General features: G+C 44.5%; 2 protein-coding genes and 2 non-coding genes across 8 annotated transcripts; 3 read left to right on the forward strand and 1 right to left on the reverse strand.

Moving 5' to 3' along the window:
- Positions 1–1,653: 1,653 nt before the first annotated feature.
- dyrk1ab (dual-specificity tyrosine-(Y)-phosphorylation regulated kinase 1A, b) lies at positions 1,654–12,368 on the forward strand. 5 transcript variants are annotated; one of them, XM_052077480.1, is made up of 13 exons: positions 1,654–2,489; positions 2,960–3,152; positions 3,729–3,790; positions 5,165–5,361; positions 5,464–5,556; positions 5,654–5,842; positions 5,986–6,133; positions 6,224–6,510; positions 6,606–6,752; positions 9,511–9,651; positions 9,724–10,027; positions 10,114–10,238; positions 10,665–12,368. In XM_052077480.1, the coding sequence occupies exons 3-13, from the start codon at positions 3,763–3,765 to the stop codon at positions 11,250–11,252; spliced, it is 2,247 nt and encodes a 748-aa protein (XP_051933440.1). In that variant the 5' UTR covers positions 1,654–2,489; positions 2,960–3,152; positions 3,729–3,762; the 3' UTR covers positions 11,253–12,368. The 5 variants fall into 5 exon arrangements, with proteins under 5 accessions (XP_051933440.1, XP_051933442.1, XP_051933439.1 ...); XM_052077482.1 differs by lacking the exon at positions 3,729–3,790; XM_052077479.1 differs by lacking the exon at positions 2,960–3,152.
- A 2,413-nt stretch (positions 12,369–14,781) lies between these two features.
- On the forward strand, positions 14,782–14,853 carry trnap-cgg (transfer RNA proline (anticodon CGG)). Its single transcript has one exon. It is a non-coding gene; the product is annotated as a tRNA-Pro (tRNA).
- Positions 14,854–15,073: 220 nt separating this feature from the next.
- trnap-agg (transfer RNA proline (anticodon AGG)) lies at positions 15,074–15,145 on the reverse strand. The gene has a single exon. It is a non-coding gene; the product is annotated as a tRNA-Pro (tRNA).
- Positions 15,146–15,424: 279 nt separating this feature from the next.
- thap12b (THAP domain containing 12b) lies at positions 15,425–20,934 on the forward strand. The gene is made up of 5 exons (XM_052077490.1): positions 15,425–15,769; positions 17,641–17,761; positions 18,015–18,122; positions 18,198–18,234; positions 18,452–20,934. Exons 1-5 carry the CDS (start codon positions 15,681–15,683, stop codon positions 20,338–20,340), a joined length of 2,244 nt encoding a protein of 747 aa, XP_051933450.1. The 5' UTR covers positions 15,425–15,680; the 3' UTR covers positions 20,341–20,934.
- The last annotated feature ends 679 nt before the right edge of the window (positions 20,935–21,613 follow it).

The following is a 21,613-nucleotide window of genomic DNA, read 5'->3' on the forward strand; positions in this document are numbered from 1 at the left end:
AAATGTATGAGAAAATGTGATTTATTGTTCTATGTTTTGAGCAGTTTTGTGGGCTACATATTTTTTTTTCCCAAATAGCCATTCAAAGCAATCCTATCTACCCTCACCTCTTTACTCCGCCTCTCGCTTCCTGGATTAAGCTGTTCTATAGCAATACAGCAATACCTGTACATGCCTGTACCAAATAGAATTAAGCAATTAGTAATTTGCTCAGATACTTTTTTATTAAACACCAATCAACAAGAAGGCATACATTAGCTTTTCTTTTAACACAGGCTTGAGAATGATTTAATGGGTGCCCTGAAAGAAAACAGAACTTCCTTTAAGAACCTGGGTAGTTCGACAAGAGAACTTGTCTTGGAATAGCTGCAAGCATGAATATCAACGGTAAACATTTGGTTAGTTGCAGAGCATTGTAATAGTTAGAAGCTCCATCATAGTTTGTACCATTGTGCATTGTCACACTTGCCAAGCAGGGCTGCAAAATAAAGATGACGCTGGGACGTTGTGTAAAATCTAAATAAAAACAAAATACAGAGTTTTGCAACCCAATTTGAACCTTTATTCAATTGCGAATACTCTCCAAATGCAAGATAAGAAACTGATTAATGTATTGCTTTTTCCTCAAATCGTGTCTCATTTTGATGGCACAGGGGCAACAAAAGATTGGGAGAGTTGAGGAACGCTGAAAAAAACTAGTACCTGTTTATAATATCTGCAGACCTGTGCCAACCTGGTGAAGAACTACTCTTGGAGCTTGTTGGCAGTTGCGGTTCAGAAAGGTTACTTTATTGACTATACATTTGCCTTTACTTTACTTTATTATACTATACATTGCCCTTTTTCTTGAAACTCGTTGTATTACTCTGTATTAATATCATCATCAAGCTCATCACTTTTGTCTTTCTTTTTCCTTATTTGATCCTCAAATGACACAGGTCGTGAAAGGCCATTTCCATGGAGAAATCAAGAGTTTGGTTGAATTTCACAAGAGGGCCTGCTAATTATGGTCCCAACTGTATGTATCCTGCACTGTCAATTTGAAATAATATCCTGTTTTTGAATAAAGGGATTGCAATAAAACTTTTATTCATCAGGTTCATGAATTGCCAAAATAATTGACACATTAATTGATCGTGAAAATCATCATTAGTTGCAGCCCTGATAATTTCAGTCAAACAAATCAATTCTTTTTTTAAAGCCACGTTTTATTATATAATACAGGATGTAAAACCCGTTTGTATTCTGTTTGGACATAATTTTCTTTTAATAGAAACAAGTACACAGTGACTTTCCGAGCAACCGGTATGTAAACAAGGTCATGTAAAAAAAAACGATAGTGTCAAGTCCGATATTTGTAGAAAAAAAAACATTAAATCAAGACTAGCATCAACTAGAGTTCACTGTATGTAGTGATCGCCAAAACAATCACCTTTTCCAGTATAAACGCCAAAATGATTGCATAAAGTTGACATTACAGTTCTTTTTTGTACATATGGGCCGGATATGTCTTCTGAGCTTTAGAAACAAGTCTCCAAAAATCCAATAAAGAATGCAGACGGCGCTGCGAAGGAGTTTATATGTGTTCTCTCTGGCCAGTTACATTTTCTTCGTCATTGGCGCATCCGGGTAATTTCGGTTTTTGATTGACAGTTGCCATGGCAACAAGCGAGAGCATCGCCATTTTGTTAGGAGGTTTTTTTCCTCCCCCCCTTTCCAGCTTCAGTCTTTTTCAAATGTTTCTCCCTTCCCGCCGGAATAATGCTGTCAGTGGATATACATTTGACGTTTTCGGATAGCGAGATTCGTCTAATGGATCGGGTGAAGATGGTCTAGAGGCCGAGGTTTTAACGCGGTAAAATAATTAGGCGGCGCCGCCACGAAAGTCGGCTTGTCCGCGTCTGTGGTCCACCGGGCCGGTTCACTGCGCAGGTTTGGACCGCGCGCCATTTTGTGAAAATTGACACAAAATTCCAAAGCTGAATTACCGGAGGACGCGGGGTCCGTTTGGGCTTCCAAACACGCAGAATTCAACGTTGCCATCGCATCGCTCGAGGAGGTCGTCGCCAATTTGATAAAAGACTGCGTAAAAATCGCTTTGACGTAGCATTTATTTAGCGGCGGGGGCTAACGATTGTTAGCTCGAGGCTAGCACGGGACAGGTCGCTAACGTTAGCCGCGTTCATTTTGTCCACTAGCAGTAGCCCCTATTCGCTAGACCTTAGCCACTAACTTAGGCGTGCTACTCAACGCTAGCATGTTGCTAGTCATCAGCTGATGGTAACGTCGATCTCCCGTCTGAAATGGAGAGTTTATTAGAACTGGCTGGCAAATAATTTTCTCATTTGCCAGTCGGAAGACGGACGCCGGTTCGGATTTAACGTGATCGTTCCTCGCTAACCGTGCAAAGGGAGGGGAGAATCTCAAACTGGATAAGTTTCCTCATCATACAGGTTATTGGACTTTAAATGAAGATCGTGCCATCAGAGGTGAGCGGCTACTACATTTATCCTGTATTTCTTTTCGACGGGATGCAGCCTTGTGTTTCTTGTGGGTTGTCTTTGTGCGTATAAATCAAAATCGATGATGGAGCCGTGAATGGCAGCCCTGCCGCGGTACATGGCGGGGCGAGCTAACCCATTTGTCGGGCTGAAAGTCGAAATGTCAAATGAGGTCTTTTTTCATTTCGACGGTGTTCTGGAAAAAAAGGGGTCGGGTGTGTGTGAAGAGTCATGCTGGTGCCGCTAACATTAACCCTGCGGTATTATCGTGTCATTGTGCGATCTGGTTTTAGTACACTCACGCACACACACATCCACACATCTTTATTTTAAATCTAATTTGATTGAATTATCTATGCGTGTACGAGATCTCGCCGAGCCTTAACATTGCTATTGCCCGAGAGCTAATTCAACGAAGCCCTTGGCTAATGGTGAACGTTGACTTGTTGACGGACCAGCTGAGTGGGCCCTAACAACCCGCTGGCTCGATTGAGCACTAGCCATCCTTGTCACCAGCGCTGGAGGGATGAATCGCTTCGGATTGGGAGGCGAACCTCTCGGAAGGACGATATGCCTTTACATGGGAACCGGACTAGTAATGGATATATGTTCTAATAATTTCAATCTATGACGAAATCTGCCCCTTCGTCTGTAAGTACACCGCTACCCACGAGCAGCCACCTCCGCGGTCGTTATTACACATACATATAGATGGCTATTAGCAGGCTGATTTAAGGTTCCTTATACGGTCACTAATAAATATAAATAAATATGTGTGTGTGTGAGTGTGAGTGTGACAGCTAGCCGCCGTTATTTTGTGCACTCTCAAGGCCTCTTGTGGGTTGCTGAGCCAGAGAAGGAACTGTTCAGATGCAGCCAGTTCTGAACAATATAATGAAGTTAATTTCCACCTACCGCCCCTAAAATAAGGAGTCATGTGCTGATGACTTTGTGTAGGTCTGATACTAGTTGAAAAAGAAAAAAAATCATTAATCGGATGTTAACTAATCTGGGGATGAAAGTGCATGCATGCAGGAAAATCTACAGAATTTAGTAGTTCATGCATACCTCTAAATTAGACTTTTTAAAGTTTGAACTCAACTTGCTACGCATCTCACAACGCACATACAGTCCACTATGCAAGTCTTAAACAGCTGAAACTCTTCGTGGAAGTCTCATAAAATAAAATAAAAAATAGTGACAATAATGTGCTTTCATTCTTTGTAGTTCGTTGTCTGCTGGACTCTCCTGCCAGGATGATATGACATGTTTGCACAAGATGCATCCAGGTTAGCGTGTTTATATGCGTGTTTATAGTTCGCTCTCGCTCTCTCTCTCTCTCTCTCTCTCTCTCTCCCTCTCCCTCCTTCCCTCCCTCCCACCCCCGGCTCCCTTTCCCTCTCTCTATCTTCTTCTACTGAATGGGAAGCGATGAAGTCAAGTTCCTCCTTGTCGCTGTCCTCTTCCCCAAATTTGCATCACGCTGTTATGTGGGGCAAAGATTCAGTGCAGTTGAAGTTTGAGTGCTTTAGGTGATACAATACCGTTTTTTTCAAAACTGGGAAATGAAATCTTACATGTCCAGCTATTCCAAATAAACGTTAGAATGTTCCTTTTAAAGGAGACGAATGTAGCGTGTAATACATGTATTTATAAGTGCAGCAAAGGCGTCTTGTGTTACATCTTGTGTGTTCCTTTAAATACAGTCTTTGCCTGTGCTCTCCTCGTCTTGCCGTCGGCCGCCTTTATTGCTGTCAGTGGCTGTGTTTTTTGGCGCTCCCCGAGCTGGCTCAGCTTTCGAACGCTCTCGTCGCGAGTGTAGCTTTTTGGATTGTGTAGCTATTTTGCCGTCAGCCTCTCGTGTCGAAAGCGGCGTCGAATTGTGCCAAAGTTCAATTTGATGTGTTTATTTCTTGTTTTTCTCATTGGAAAATGGGAGCCGCTCTGCCCTGGCAACAAAAGTAGGCTATTTGCATACTGCGTTGTGATTGGCCTGTGCGTTGATGGGCTTGCCAAATCACGCTGTATCTCTGTGGTGATAGGCTATGCTAATTAGGTGCTGTTGCTGGGATTCTGAAAAGTGGTTACTGTGTAGCGCTGGTGGATTGTGTTGTGTGCTGAGAGATGCTGATAGCTCAACATGCTATTTCACTTTTTTTCCCCTCACCATTCCTGCTGCCTTAAAATGAAGTATGATTCACTGTACAGTTTGCCGGGCCTTTCTTTTCATCCCCTTTTCCACTCAAGCCTGCTCATATGTTCTCCCCTTTTCTCCTCACATATTACTCATACAAACAATAGGATTTAATTTACTCATTCAATTTGATGCTTTGTACACGTTTTACTATAGCTGGCATATTTTACATTTTCCCAGCCTATTTGTCACTTTAGTTGTATCAAACTGATCATTTCAATACACATGTAAATATCAGTTTGCATACATTTACATTTTTGCATATTGTTATCATCTGATCACAAGTGAATATCTTTGTTGACCTGTTGGAAAAGCAAAATAATAATTGCTAAATTAAAACAAGACACATTGTTCTGCATATCGTGTGTGAAAAGTAAATGCTACACCTCTACACTGTGAGGATTAGTCTCTTTGTTTTGATCGTATATCTTGCTGGCGCTGTTCAAGTCATTGTGCTAATGTCTTGTAGGAGGAGAGACTTCAGCATGCAAACCTTCGTCTGTCCGGCTTGCGCCCTCTTTTTCTTTACACACTGCTGGTCTTCAGATGGCTGCTCCAATGCCCCATACGCACCAGCAGTACAGTGAGCGCCACCAGCCAAGCACTGACCAATCTGTTACGGTCTTACCGTACAGCGACCAGGCGACACAGCTCACTGCCAATCAGGTACACTTTAAGAAGCCATTTGACAACAGTAGTGTTTGAATTGTTGACAAGAGGACAAACGTGTCTTTCATTATCTGTTATGTAATATTTTTGACACTTCAGAGGCACATGCCCCAGTGCTTTCGTGACCCAACTTCGGCTCCCCTGAGGAAGCTCTCCATTGACCTTATCAAAACATACAAACACATCAATGAGGTCAGTGAGAACATTCTGAAACGATGGCATGAATCTTGATTATCAGTTTTTGTCGCCCTCTTTTTTTCCTAAGTGTTCTTTTCGATCATCGTTTCAGGTGTATTATGCAAAAAAGAAGCGACGGCACCAACAGGGTCAGGGTGAAGACTCCAGTCACAAAAAAGAAAGGAAGGTCTTCAATGATGGCTATGACGATGATAACTATGACTACATCGTCAAGAATGGGGAGAAATGGATGGACCGATATGAGATTGATTCCTTGATAGGAAAAGGTTCATTTGGACAGGTGGGTACTGCTGCGGAACATATGAGTACAGTATTTAACAGTGCGTCTGTTACCTAACCATAAATCACAAGCTATTTTTAATATTTTTAAACTGTCGTCATGGAAATCTAACTTTAGCCGACCATTGAATGGGCCTTTTTTAGGTTGTGAAAGCATACGACCGAGCAGAGCAAGAATGGGTTGCCATTAAGATCATCAAGAACAAGAAAGCTTTCCTCAATCAAGCCCAGATTGAAGTGCGCCTCCTAGAGCTTATGAACAAACATGACACCGAGATGAAATACTACATTGGTACTTAACACTCTCTTCTGATTTGTTCAGTCACACAATAAAAATGCTTCTAACGCAACTAACCGGGATATAACTTGGTTACTCCCACAGTTCACCTGAAGCGTCACTTCATGTTTCGGAACCACCTCTGCCTCGTGTTTGAGATGCTTTCATATAACCTGTATGACCTGCTCCGGAATACCAACTTCCGCGGCGTCTCACTCAACCTCACCCGGAAGTTTGCCCAGCAATTATGCACGGCGCTGCTGTTCCTGGCCACGCCCGAGCTCAGCATCATCCACTGTGACCTGAAGCCCGAGAACATCCTCCTCTGCAACCCTAAGAGGAGTGCCATCAAAATAGTGGACTTTGGCAGCTCGTGCCAGCTGGGACAAAGGGTACCAAATGCTCTTTGTCATGACCGTATGCTAAATAGGAGTGCATGATGTCCAAATGTAAAGAAAGTACGAATTGCCTTCTTTCCTTCGTGCAGATATACCAGTATATCCAGAGTCGCTTCTACCGCTCCCCAGAAGTGCTTCTGGGAATGCCCTATGACCTGGCCATCGACATGTGGTCCTTGGGTTGCATTTTGGTGGAGATGCATACAGGAGAGCCACTCTTTAGTGGAGCCAATGAGGTATACTGAGGCCAATTATCCAACGTACTATTTCATGTCCATGCACTTATTTTTTTACATCTATCAGAATCACTATCGGCTGCTTTTGATTTCGTGATCAAACTCCCTCACTCAGTTGTCATGAAAATGTGGCAGAAAACGATAATAATAATAATAATAATAAGGCTTCTTTCAAGTTTATATGTGGCCAAATATTTTCACACACACCCACTAGACAGAGGCAGAATGTCTACTTTTATGCCAGTTGGGTGTACATGGTTTTATTTTCCTCAATTCATTTGATAAAAGGAGTCATTTTGGGGTGATAATTCTGTTTTCACACTCACATGGAACATTCCCTGAAATTGCCGCCCAGTCTGTCATTGTAGGTTAACTATCCCTTCAAGTGTGAAGTAAATTTGAATAACCATATTTTGAGTAATACTTAGGCGCGAAAAGTATTTTAAGCATACTTTTGTTTGTTTTTGGTTTTTTTTTCTTTTAACTCAACCAACCAAGATTCACGGTTAGACCGATAGCAACGCATTTAACAACGAAAATGCTTTTGTCCGTCAATCCCCAGTAAGTGACGTCATTCAAAGAATGCAGAGTCACCATTCCGCCATTGTACTACATTCTTGATTGTCCCGTTAACTGCTCTTTGCCATTGTTATCAAGTTATCGGCAAAATGCCTCGGCGCTGTGTGGCGATGCACTGTTCACATTCAGGCAAACGGTTGTTTGAGTGGCCAAAAGAAAAGAATAGTGTACGTTGAGGACTAGTTTCGTTGTCGCACAGCGAATGAATTTCGTGCCGGTCTCGACGGGTGTTCTTTGTTACCAGCACTTTGAAGACCTCTGTTTTCTGAACCGTTTTGCTAATGATAAAGGGTTTGTAAAAAGGTCAGTGTGATAATCACTAACCCTGGCTGGTTTATGAAAACATTTGATTCAAAATATTAGACATCGACATGGATGGAATCCTGTACAAAAACATTCTCAGAATATGAGTGTGCATGGATGGAATCCTGCAACGGTTTGCAGTTAACAATGCTGTGGAAGGACAGCCGATATATTGTGCGGAGTGGCCTACAATGCAACAGAATTCCTTTACCAATGACAATGTAGGACAACAACCCACTATGACGTGTGCTCTCTCACTGGTAGCTGGACTACATGGACCAACCAGTAATCCCATCGTGTGCAATTTATAGCACGGAACAGCATCGAATTTCAAACAATAACGCTAGGCTAATAACTGCGGCCAATGTAGCTTACCGTTCTTTCAATTTCGATGGGTCTCGTCTCTACTCCACGTACAGTCGTTTGGGGACAGCTTGTTCCGCATCCTGAGCATCTGGCTCGTACATGTATAGCCCAACCTAGGTCTTGCCAACAACCTCCCCTTCCTACAACTCTTCAAACCCCTGGATCTCCTCAAATAAGTTTGAAACGTCGCTTTCTGAATCCATTTCTGACTGGCTTTTTACACTCTGCATATTGGACCCGATTGTAGTCCTAGAAGTGACATCACATTCCCGGTTTTGTCGCTTGCCAGGATCACGCTTCGGGAAAGATTGTTGAATTTACAAAATAGACAATATTTTTTTCATGCTTTATATAATGTATTTTGTTTAATTACCTGTGACATAAAAAATGTCTCATTGAGGATTTTCTAAAATTACTTCACACTTGACCCTTATGAAATCTTGTTTTCAACTAACTTTACAACGAGCATTTTGTCATTCTTCAAGTATGAAACAGTGGATAGTTGCAGACGGTACATATTAACTCTTGTTTCATAATTTCCATCATATCATGTTGTCCACTCTGTCATTGTCACATATCAAGTGATATTAGGGCTGGGCGATAATTTACTATCTATGTATCCTGATAGACAGTTGATTGATAACAATAGAAAATGCATTCGATAAAATGTACAACTTGCCCAAACTCCCCCGATTAAATACCTCCGGACGGATACGTGGTGTACGTGTAAAGGTGTTCTTAGTCTTTGACGTGCTAGCGCCAGTGTCCGACCCTCTGCATCGCACCAGTCAAAATCGGGCAAGTATAAATGGACAATGGCAATAATTTGTCCTAAAGACAGTTGATCAACAACGCATACACCGCAAGAGAGTATTAGTTCACTACACTGACATTGTATAAACATTGAATGAAGGTTAATGTAACAATCGCCGATATTGCTTTGGGGTAGCATCTCACGTAAAAGCATTTACAATGCTGTGGTGGAAGATCAAAATTGCAATGTACCCAAAAACAGTTAATTGTATTTATTAAAAAATATCTATATACACATATCAATATTGACTGATATGCAACACTTAAATGGTGGAGCATATTTTCAGCCATCTCACCCATCCAAGCACATTATGTTCACAGATGGTGTTTATTTAATCTTTATATTGACCATTTTTAAAAATGTTTTTCAACGTTTTCAGTCATGGCGCCCAGCCCAAGTGATATAAAAACCTTTTCTGAAATCTGACATCTATTTCATAGGACACAATCAGACTGCCAGATAAATTATGTTGCAAAGTAAAGATCCACCCATATGCTCACTAAATGCTACCATTAGCCAGAAAAGTTGATCCCGTCATCATCCGCCCTGTTAGCCCCATATTTTGCTGTTTGCATGTCAGAGTAGTAGTTATTGCCATAAGTTCCCCATTAAAAGAACCTGAACACCAAGTACATGTGCACACTTTCTTAGCCTTTCTTGAAATGTGTTTAACTTGATTTGTGATTACTTTCTCAGGTGGACCAGATGAACAAAATAGTGGAGGTTCTCGGAATCCCACCGAATCACATAATGGACCTAGCCCCAAAAGCCAGAAAGTTCTTTGAGAAGCTTTCGGATGGTACATGGAGTGTCAAAAAGACCAAAGATGGCAAAAGGGTAAGGCACTGTCTTTACCCATGCTCTGAACCCAACTAAAAAAAGTAACTGTTTGTTTCATATGTGTGATAGTATAAACCTCCAGCTTCACGGAAGCTCCACTCCATCCTGGGCGTGGAGACCGGGGGTCCGGGCGGCCGTCGGGCAGGCGAGTCTGGCCACGCCGTTGCAGACTACTTGAAGTTCAAGGACCTGATCCTGCGGATGCTGGATTACGACCCCAAGAGCCGCATCCAGCCCTACTACGCCCTGCAGCACAGCTTCTTCAAGAAGACGGCGGACGAGGGGACCAATACTAGCAGCAGCGTGTCGACCAGCCCCGCCTTGGAGCAGTCCCAGTCTTCAGGAACCACCTCCAGCACCTCCTCTAGTTCTGGTACGTGAATATCGGGAAGGAATACTTTGAAATAAAAAGCATTTGGTAAGGTGATATCACGGTAACACTCATAATGACTTCTTTAGGAGGCTCCTCTGGAACAAGCACCAGTGGGAGAGCGAGATCAGACCCAACCCATCACCACTTACACAGTGGGGGACATTTTGGAACTGCCATGCCAGCCATTGATGGAGACAACCTCTGCCCACAGGTCCTACCCCAAACTCCATCAATCACCGAACCTGTAGAGATGTTTTGACTTTATAGTGTCCCAACGTACAGGTTAAACAAGTTACAACTTTACAAAATTCTACTGAATATGTATGCAATACACAAGTCATATGTCAGATTTAAACAATAATGCAAATTATTATTATTATTATTTTTTTTTGTTTAAGTGTACCCTGTAACCGAAATGACGTACCCCACACACACGCTCATACACATACACCCACACACAATTGTAGCCTTAGTGATTTGAACACTGCATTCTCGTACATTGTGGTGTTGACTTGAATTTGATGACTGGTAATTGTTGAGCCCTAATTCGTTTGATGATTTAAAAGCTTAAGTCAAGGTACCACGATCTTTTTGACAAGGACATCACATGACGCTGTCGATAATTGTTTGTTGGCAGGCTCGACAGCCTTACCCACCTCCACTGGTGTGGGGAGGCGGCGTCGTACCGGAATCAGTCACCGGCGAGACCCACCCAGTCCAGGAGACCACCTTCCATGTTCCCCCACAGCACCCGAAGGCTCTGCATCCCCACTCACACGCTCATCACCACCACGGGCCCATGATGGCCACGCGGCCGCGCCCGCGTCACTACACCTCCCCGACGCACAGCTCGTCGACCCAGGACTCCATGGAGGTGGTCCACGGCCATCTGTCTATGACCTCCCTGTCTTCCTCTGCCTCCTCTTCATCGACATCTTCCTCTTCCACCGGGAATCATGGCAACCAGGCCTACCAGCTCCGCCATTTGCCCGCCGGAGCCCTCGACTTTGGTCAGAACGGCGGGCTGAGCATGGGGCTAGGTGCCTTCTCGAACCCACGGCAGGAGACCGGCATGGCTGCGCACCCTGCTTTCTCCATGGGCACGAACACTGGGCCTGGCCACTACCTGGCAGAGGGCCACCTGAGCATGAGGCAGGGCATGGACCGGGAGGAGTCTCCAATGACTGGAGTGTGTGTGCAGCAGAGTTCCATGGCAAGCTCGTGACTGCGCTGACGTTTTTGGCTGTGTGTTCCCCCCTGTGCGTCATTTTTAAGGTGGTGTTTTTTACTACAAGGTGTGTTGAGAATCAAAGCTGCTCACGTCAGAAGGGAGATATCACTGAACCGCTACTACAGAGGGGGGAAAAAAACCTTTCTGAAGAAGAAGTATATATGTAATTGTCATCCGTTTATTCTTTTGCGACCATTAGCCACAAAGTTATACTGCGGAATAACCATAGTGAGATTGAGACATCCATTTAACCATTTCACCAACGTACGATATTATGTGGCAAAGAGGAGCATTTCAGAGCAAAGTTGAGGCCGTGAAATGCTTGCCTGACATTACTGTTCCACTCGTTCGTCATTAATTTGACCCCCCACCATCCCCAAGCAAAATGTCACACGAAGAAGCTGCTTGTAAATCCCTTAGCTTCACGAAAAGGGCGAGTGTTTATTTTTTTTGTTTTTTTTTTGCGGTGATACTTCTTGTTGGTGGCTCAGTTGGTGTTGTGTAACTCGACATGACAGCGGAGTTCCCTATAAGCGTGTGCTGGCCGGGTGCAGGCGGATTCAGATGCAGAGCTGGTCGGAGGAGAGGGAAGGCATCCGTCCGTCCCTCACGCCAAGATGCCTAAAAAAAAATGGCGGCGCGAGCTGCAGCAACACGAGCGCAGCGGAAGGAATACAGTCGGTGGCTGATTTGAAATAACCCTTTGGCCTTATGACTCATGGACTACGACTGGGGATGGAGATGGACATTATCATTTTGAATTAAGATGGCTTTTCTCTATTTTTCTCTCGACAGCCCTTAATTCTTGAAAACGTTTTAGAAGAAAAAAAGCTAATTAAGAATGGTAATTTGAGGCCTTTCTCGACAAAGATTTCTTCTTCAGCAGGGCCCCACATAACAGGGTCTTATTGTACACAACAACCTCCTAAACATGACTTCCTTAAAAAAATATATCTTAGTCACCAGTTAAGGCTTTTTGCAGTGGAAAGAACTTATCCCAGAGTTGACCCCTTTTTTGTTGTTGTTTTTTCTTTTCTTTTGTTTGCTCATGATTTTGCATGTTGTTCCTCATCAGAACCACCTGCACAGGTCTCGTCCCGCCACCCTCCCGACCCCCCCCCCCCCCAAAAAAAACCCCACATGGAAACTGAAAAGAAAAAAGTGACTGCCTTTTTTTTGTCCTCAATGTATGCTGTGAATTTTACAAGAATTTATTTTCCCTTTGGATATGTTTTTATACCAAAGCAGTTGTTTTATAGCATATTAGGTGTCTGTAACCAATAATGTAGCAGTTCACCATGTGTTGATGAGATCTTATTGGCATGTCAACACAAACAGCTGCAATATATATATATATATATATACATATATATGTATATATATGTATATGTATGTACTGTGTATATATGCATATATATATGTACTGTATATATATATAGATATATATATATATATACATGTGTGCATATATATGTGTGTGTGTATATACATATGTATATGAATATACGTGTGTGTATATACATATGTGTGCATATATACGCGTATATATGCACACATATATACACGCACATACATACGTGTGTGTGTGTGTGTTAGCAAAACTGGAGAGCATTGTTTGGGCTATTGTGTACGCTTTGGCCACATTTGTTTGCCACCTTTTACCAAAACCTGTTTCCATAATTGGTAGATTATTTTGGGAGTCTTTTAAAGATTTAAAAAAATGTTGTTATGTTTAGAGAATCTGGTAGTTACTCTGCAGGCTCCGGAGTAGCAAGATAGCGGATGATGGTTTAAAAAAAAAAAGGAGGCGAATGCGTTCTTCTTCTGCGTAGTCGGTTCTTCTGTTTTGTTTTTTTCCCACCACTTAGATTTTTTATTTTATTTTGTCCCATCCTACATACCTATTTCAAAGGGTTTTGCTGCCTTTCATACATTTGGTCAACGTGGCTTGGAAAAATTGTGTTGGATGTTCTGATGTAGTTGGCGAAGGGCATATCCCCTTGGTTGTTGTCATGTTCAAAGGGAAGCCCGCCATCTCATTTTTTTGCCTGGGCAGACACGCATGTTCTCGAAACATTAATTTCTTGTTTTGGGTTTTTCTTTCATTTTTGTTTTCCTTTGACATCAGGGATTTTGAAGTGCTTTTCTTCTTTCCTTTTCCTTTCTCTTCTGTTTGCTTATTTTGACCAGTTTTGAAATCAGAGAGGAGATAACCTGCCCGTGGCCACCTGTCAAAATTGACTACATGCCGCACACACAAAGTCATGCTGTTATGTCATTTTAGAAGGAAAAATGCCCATACACCAAATCACGCTCTCATTAAACACCAATGTAAAGCTACCTATATTGAGACTGGGGGGGTTATCTGGATGTCAAGGTTAATTGCAAATTTGCAATCATTTTTGTTAACACCCTCGCCGAATTTGAGATCTTTCGACACGTTGGCCGGCCGTTTTGATCGCCGCCGGCGCTCGTACTGGTACTAAACATTCCAAAAATAAAGAGTGAAAAGACAAAAAAATTGACTGCAGTGACTCGTAAGTGTGCGCCTATATTTCTGATCATGCAGATTGACCTCTTATTTAGAGCAGTTGTCATGAAATGCAGCCCCTTTTTAATAGTTGAAATAGAATTTATGTATATATTTATATTTTTTTAATAAAGGAAGTATAGAACTCACTACCTTGCTCCTGCTGGTATGTTGATTATGTTTGTCAAATTGGGTGACCATCCATTGGGGCAGGAACTCCTGTTTCTTCTTAGTGGCAAAAACTTGACTGCATCAGGACAACACTATGAGGAAGGGTTTGAATCAAACAGGGAACGCTAGATCCTCAAACCTTAATAATTTTCACAGGGTATATTGTAAGTGCATGTACATCACAAATCTTACTTTTTTGGTTCTACGAGAAGCACATGGTGAATTAAAAAAACTATCTTTATATACGTTAAAATAAGGTTCCATCTTTCATACGCCTGTTCCGTTTGTGGGTTAGACACAAAACATTCTTGTTGACATATCTGGACACCCAGCAGAAGTGGAAATCCTCTTATTTGATTTGGATTGATCCTTTTCTTTTTCCATTTTATACTTCACATTTTTTTCACTTTTTTTTTGTACATGAAACATGCACTAGAGAATTGAACAGCATGGGGGGGGGGGGGGGCGGGGGGAGGATAAGTCCATGTATCCACAGATTGTAAGATCTAGTCAAGACTTTGCTGTGTTTATGACAATGCCCTTTGTATTATATTAAGACAGTCTTATGTATGATATATAAAAAGAAGTTAATTGAAATGGTCTGTGTCTTCTTTGAGTCTCATTCACAAAATATACTCATGCCCGTCCATGCTTTGCCATGGAAGCTATTTTACTGTTATTTTACCGCAGACCTGCGATTCTTGGGATTTAGCTTTTACTGTAGTAAGTGTTTTCATATATTTTCGGAATATATCATTTTTCAGGGCAATTGCGGACGTTTTGGAGACTTATAAACCCAAGTGAGGACTTCATTTTCTACTTGGCTCGTTGGTCTAGGGGTATGATTCTCGCTTCGGGTGCGAGAGGTCCCGGGTTCAAATCCCGGACGAGCCCACTGTTAATTTTGCGCTCTTACGTCATATTCTATTCAGAATTACTCTTAAATGTGTGTTCAACAACGAAAATAGCTTGAAAGAGGCTTTCTTGTATTACTTCGTTCCTCGCGAGTTCGTGTTTTAATGACGTCGTCTTGGTACCTGGATGTTCCTAAAGCGCACGAAGGTTCCTTTGTATTGTTCTATGAAACGAACTTGCATCAAGGCGGTAAAATTGAGGGCTCGTCCGGGATTTGAACCCGGGACCTCTCGCACCCTAAGCGAGAATCATACCCCTAGACCAACGAGCCACGCACCCGTAACATTCCTCGTAGTATTTAAAAAATAGATTAGGTAGAAATGACCTGTGAAGTGTTTCTTGTAAGCGATTACGCATATCTATAATGGCTCGAACAAATAGCCAAAAACATAAGCATGTCATTGTCATAGATTTGATCGCTGGCAGAGGGAGCATTGACAAACCATGTGATTCTGTGACGTACATTTTACGTGGGGAAGAGGCTTTGGGTGTAATGTGATTGGTCAACAGCCCATGGAATCAACCAATTATTGTAGCTTTTATTTTGGCTCGCTCCAATCAATAGCCGAGATATGAGCCGCAGTTACTGAAAATGGTCATTTTGTTTGGCGCTTCGCGAAATTCAGTAACCGTCAAATGGAACGCTTTTGAGCTGTTGTCTTATTTATTGAACACTGTCCTTTGAGACGCAGTTAGGCTCGCTCTGTCTGGTTTGCTGGAGCTGAGAAACAAAACGACTTTTAAAACAATAGCAAGGTTAGTCGAACGGAGGTGTAGCCAAGTTTGCTAACGAGTTAGCTTGAAAAATGCCGAATTTTTGTGCGGCCCCGAACTGCACACGGAAGAGTACACAGTCGGATTTGGCATTTTTCCGCTTTCCCAGGGACCCCGAAAGGTAAGATATAATATTTTATACAGTACAGGTAACTGGAAGCAAACGTTCTCGAACTTGACTTTTACATTGGACAGGCACATCGGTGCTGTTGTGAAATCAATTTCTTTGACAGTATTTTAGGCAACTGGCTAAGGTAAAGCCCTTCATTTCCCAGCAGCACTGAAAACAGTCATCTATGCCTTCGTTACGTCTTGGTTAGATTACTGTAATGCGTTTTATTTTGTAATCTGCTAGTCCTTCCTTAAGCGTCTCCAGATGATCCAAAATGCTGCCGCTTGCCTCTTAACTGTAACTCGTAAGAGGGAGCACAAAACTCAAATTTTGGCTCCCCTTCATTGTGTCCCAGTTCATTTTAAAGGTCATTATTAGATACTTCACTTTCTGTTCGAATATTTAAATGGACTTTCCGCAGTTTATCTCTCTGAGCTCCTCCACCCCTAAGCACCTGCCTGGTGCCTATGATCTGAGGACTAGACACTACTGGAGGTGCTGAGCGCTAAGCGCAGCCTCGGAGGGGATCGAGACTTTTTTTTTCGTCTTGTTCTTCCTTAAAGGACCTCTCATTAAATGTTCGGCAAGCTCCCTTTCTGTCCATTTTTTACAACTTGTAAAGAATGTTACAAGACACACCTTGATTCTTTTGACCCAATACGAGTCTGTTACTCTGAATTTGTGTTTTAATTGAATGTTTGCACTTTCTTTTGTTGCGGTATTTTTGTGATTTTATATTATTTGTAAAGTGCTTTGTTACACCTGCGGCTCTTATGAAATACACTATATAAATTAAGTCATATTGTATTGTAATAAATACATGTCTCGTTTAAAACTCCCGGTGGGGTAGAAGACACTGTAAGCATAGTATGTATAAATAAATAAAGAGAATAAACAAAAGAAAAGTGTACAGGATGTGATTTGAACCCGTGACGCAAAAGGAATGAAGCGGCACCTTCAGCGCGACCGCTCAACCCACTCTGGCATGAGCTGGCACACTTGAACTGCCATAGAATTTATACTTATAGTTCTTCTGCAATTCATAGCAACATCGTAAAGTGGTGAGTTGTTGACCACGAAAATAACCACTGTGTACTTTATACATCCATCCATCCACTCTCTGAACCACTTATTCTCATGAGGGTCGAGCCTTCCCGGCTGTCTTTGGGCAGTAGACGGGGCACACCCTGAACTGGCTGCCAGCCAATCGCAGGACTCCGATAGATGAACAACCATTCATACTCACAGTCACCGCTAGGGACAATTTAGTGTTCTATTTCCTGGATGAAAATCATGTAGGATTCATGACCCATAAATGCTTGATCCACCGCGTCAATGAACAGCTACGTCAATTTCATGAGAGTAACAATGTACAGTATGTCGTTATTGTTATTGTCCTCCATCCCTGTTTTAACCTTTTGAGGTTAAGGCCCTGTGTCTGGAACACGCTAATCCAAGAAGGTATTGTCCATCCATCCATTTTCTGATCCGCTTTATCCTCGCAAGGGTCCCAGTGCGTGCTGGAGCCTATCCCAGCCATCTCCGGGTAGTACGTAGGGGACACCCTGAACCGGTTGCCAGCCAATCGCAGGGCACACGGAGACAAACAACCATCAGCGCTCACACTCACACCCAGGGACAATTTTGAGTGTTCATTCAGCCTGCCATGCATGTTTTTGGAATGTGGGAGGAAACCGGAGTACCCGGAGAAAACCTACGCAGGCCCGGGGAGAACATGCAAACTCCACACGGGGAGGCCGGAGCCGAGATCGAACCCAGGACCTCCGCACTGTGATGTCGACGCGCTAACCGACGGGCCGCCCCAGAATGTATTGTGTGTTTGAAATTATGCCAACAAAGTGTGTGTTGTGTGTTTGCAGATGTCGAATCTGGGTTGAGAACTGCCGCAGAGCGGACCTGGAGGCCAAAACTGCCGACCAGTTGAACAAGCACTACAGATTGTGTGCCAAACACTTTGACCCGGCCCTAGTATACAGAACTGTGAGTACCTCGCGCCCGTATTCAGTTGTCCAAGTCTTTAGACAAGAGGGTGGGTGCTTCTGATGACTTTAGACGGACTGCACACGTTCACACTACAGCGCACGAGAATGCGGCTAAATCTTCATTCAAGCCATTGACCCTGTTTCCTAGATCAATTTCTCAAGCGTTTGTCTTCTTCTGGTATAGTTAGAGATGGGTTGAAGTACGTGTGACATCATAGTGGAAAGGTCTAAAAGTTGTGTGTCTGTGTCAGAGCCCCTACAGGACGGTACTCAAGGATACGGCCATTCCCACCATCTTCGATCTGACCAGCCACTTGGCGAATCCTCGCGTCAAACACCGCAAGCAGATCAAAGAACTTGTGAGGCGGGAAAAAAAAAACATTGTGTCTCTTAAGTGCAGCTTCTGTAAGCTAAACTTCTTCTTTTGGTTTCAGACAGAGGAGGACCTAAGACGAATCAAGGAAAGAAGATGTGAGTAAATTGGCACGACATTGGAAAGGAAAGTCTGATCCGCGGGTTGCAATACAATGCGAGGACAGTCCCTTTTAAAGTGGAACGATTCTATGCGAAAGATGCTGCTCAGCTTGAGAGCATGTGATGCAATAAATAAGTTGCTCGTTGAAAGTCACGTCATGTCCTAACCACTTCACTATCAATGGATTTGACATCCCCTCTTGACTCTCCTTAGTGGCGTCCTCTGCTGAGAAGTCCCAAAAAGACGCGGCCCCCGAAGACCAGATCGTAGAAGAGCCGCAGATGTCCGCGGAGGAGAAACAGCTGCGCGACTACCTGCGCTCCCTGTTTGAGGTGGTCCTGACTCTGGCCAAGCAGCGCATCCCCTTTCAGACCTTCAAAGATCTCGACGGCGAGAACGCGCCCAACAACTTCCAAGCGCTGTTGGAGTACCGCATGCACGCCGGAGACGAGGCCCTGAGGAAGCGCTTCGAGGCCACGCCGGTAAACGGCGAGTTCCTCTCCTCGGCGCAGCTGTGCCAGCTCCTGGACGTGTGTGAGAACACGGTGAGGGAGGAGGTGCTGATGGAGGCCAGGGAGGGCCGCTTCTTCTCGCTGGTCACCGACGACTTGGTGGACTTCGGCGGCGACAAGCACCTCCCGCTCTTTCTTCGCTTCGTCAACCAGCACAACGTCCTGCGCGAGGAATTTTTGGACTTTGTGCCGTTCGACGGCGACGAATTGGCGCTGGTGGAGCGTCTGGAGGCGCAGCTGACCGAGCGCTGGGGGCTCATCATGGAGGATTGCCGCGGGCAGGCGCACAAAGTGACCGGGGCGTCGGCCACCAAGATGAAGGCGGTGGCCGTGCACCTGATGGAGAAGTACCCGCTGGCCCTTTACATGCCCTGCTCCCGCATGGCGCTCAACATCCACCTGGCCAACAGTCTGCCCTTCCCCAACGTGCAGGTGCTCATGGAGACCCTGCGGAGGTTGGCCGCCTTCTTCAAGAGCGCTCCGGCGCAGGCCCTGCTTGCCACGTGCATCTCCGCTCACTCGCCGAAAAGTGACGAAAAGGCGGCGGCGCTCCATCAAGCCTGCGGCGAAGGTTGGACCGAGCGCCACAACGTCTTCGACGTGCTCCTCGACATCCTGCCGCCGCTCATTGCCTGCCTGGACACCATCCACCGGAATGCCGACGGCGCCTTCGACGGCGCGGCCATGGCCGGCGCCTACTCCCTCGCCGAGACGCTGGCCGACTTTGAGATGGTGATGACCGCCGTGGTCCTCAAAAGCGTCCTCACCTTCACCCGAGCGTTCGGCCGGAACCTCCAAGGCGAGACGCTGGACGCCTTCTGCGCCGCCAACAGCCTGACGGCCGTCATGCACTCGCTCGTCGAGGTCAACGACAACATCGACGTGTACCACGAGTTCTGGTACGAGGAGGCCACCAACTTGGCCGCCTCCCTGGAGATCCCCGTCCGCGTGCCCCGGCTCTTTGTTCAGAGGCAGCGCGCCGCCGACATGGGCGAGATCCAAGCGGAGGCCTACTTCCGCGAGTACGTCACGCTGCCCATCATCCACAGCGTCATGCAGGAGGTGGAGGAGATGTTCTCCGAGGTCAACCTCAAAGTCCTCAAGTGTCTGTCGCTGGTTCCGGCCATCATGGGCCAGATGAAATTCAACACCACGGAGGAGAACTCGGCCGACATGTACCGCGCCGACCTGCCCAGCCCCGAGACGCTGGCGGCCGAGCTGCACTGCTGGCGCATCAAGTGGAAACACCGTGGCAAGGAGGTGCGCCTGCCCGCCACCATCCACGAGACGCTGCAGCTGCCCGACATCAAGTTCTTCCCCAATGTCAACGCTTTTCTGAAGGTGCTCTCCACGCTGCCTGTGCTGAGGATGGAGGAGCAGCGGGGCGCCGCCGCTGGCGAGCGGCTGCGGGCCTACCTGGACGCCGTGCCCGCCAAGTTGTGGAACCGCAGTCTCGCTGTGCTCAACGTCAACGGCCACGTCAAGCCCGACCTGGACGTCATGGTGGACAAGTACTGCAGACTTTATCCCGAGGAGGAGCCCGAGCTGGAGCTGGAGCCTGAGCCAGAGGAAGAGGTTGCCGCCAAATGAACTACGTCCTCCATTTTGTGTCCGGACTGGCGCTTTTATATCATCTTTTTGTATGTAGTGCGCGAGGCCTTCAAGCGACATTCAAAACGACCGCACCACGTCATGACATCCAATCAAACGTGAGCAGTTTTATTTTTGTACAGGCATCATTTTCTGTTTATGCACATATCATAACAGTCTGCCTTTGCATTTATTAACATGTGAAATCTTGTGGCGTGGAGTTTATGGTGTAAACGAATCTGAAAAAATGGACTTGTTCAGATAAAGACATGAGACAACAGTCCGTGGGATTTAGCCCGCCGTCCCTGTGAACGTGGGACTTCATCGCAGTTGAAGAGCAAACGAGACCGCAAGAAGGTGCTGCTGCACCAATTACACACTTGCCAGCCAGTTTATTTGATCCATAAACCAAAGTCTGGCTTGTTGTTAATGCCAAGCTTCAATGACTTTGAATATTACCTGAACAAAGCATTTGATTTGTGTTTCGCGTAAAGATTGTATTGATGTTCTTGCCTCAACATTTCCCCTCATGATGAGTCACGTTTGATCGCTGATATTTAGTTGTTTTAGGTTGAAAAAAAAATTCTCAATCAACTCCTGACTCGGATATCATCATTGCTAATTATGTTATACTTTTACGAGCAATGTTGATTTTATTGCTGTATGAATGTGCACAATTTATCCCTCAATTTTCTGTTAAAGTTAAGTTTGCAAAGGAGCTGGAGCTTTTCACTCTGACTTCAGGCGAGAGGCGGGGACACCCCAGATTGGTTGCCAGCCAATCATAGGGTATTCACACTAATAGACAATTTAGAGTCCCCTAACTTACGTTTGGCATGTGAATAGCCCATGCGACCACAGGGAGAACAGGCAAACTCCACACAGGAATGCCCAAGGCAAGACTTGAACCACGAACCTTGGACCTGTTTGAGAGAAACTGACTAAACACTTGGTTTGTGTTGCCCAACCTTTGTTCAATCCCTCATCACCGCACGAGTGGGCTGCAGGCCTGTTCTTAAAAAGAAAAAAAGATGAATAGTAATAAGGCCATGTGATTTCCAAAAATGTTTGAAATGTGAACCCATGTAGGGCTATGTAGAAATAAAGTCACATTGGTATTTCCTACCTTAATAATTCTGAGAAATCACAGATGTTAAGTGCATCAAAGTAATTTGAACAATTATCTTATTTCAGCAGCGACAAAGTTGTATCCCTTAGCATTACTCACGAGCCAAGAATTAGCCCCGTTTCAAAAAGGTTGCTGAGTGACATC

The sequence above is a fragment of the Hippocampus zosterae genome, chromosome 10 (assembly GCF_025434085.1).
Source record: "Hippocampus zosterae strain Florida chromosome 10, ASM2543408v3, whole genome shotgun sequence".
Lineage (NCBI taxonomy): Eukaryota > Metazoa > Chordata > Actinopteri > Syngnathiformes > Syngnathidae > Hippocampus > Hippocampus zosterae.

Excerpts from the sequence above, each read along its gene's own strand:
- dyrk1ab (XM_052077478.1), top strand. The coding sequence starts at position 4,402 with ATGTGTTTATTTCTTGTTTTTCTCATTGGAAAATGGGAGCCGCTCTGC. Across the intron at positions 6,134-6,223 it reads CGAGATGAAATACTACATTG|TTCACCTGAAGCGTCACTTC; the intron begins GTACTTAACACT and ends TTACTCCCACAG. Across the intron at positions 9,652-9,723 it reads AGACCAAAGATGGCAAAAGG|TATAAACCTCCAGCTTCACG; the intron begins GTAAGGCACTGT and ends TATGTGTGATAG.
- thap12b (XM_052077490.1), top strand. The coding sequence starts at position 15,681 with ATGCCGAATTTTTGTGCGGCCCCGAACTGCACACGGAAGAGTACACAG. Across the intron at positions 15,770-17,640 it reads TTTCCCAGGGACCCCGAAAG|ATGTCGAATCTGGGTTGAGA; the intron begins GTAAGATATAAT and ends GTGTGTTTGCAG. Across the intron at positions 18,123-18,197 it reads GCAAGCAGATCAAAGAACTT|ACAGAGGAGGACCTAAGACG; the intron begins GTGAGGCGGGAA and ends TTTTGGTTTCAG.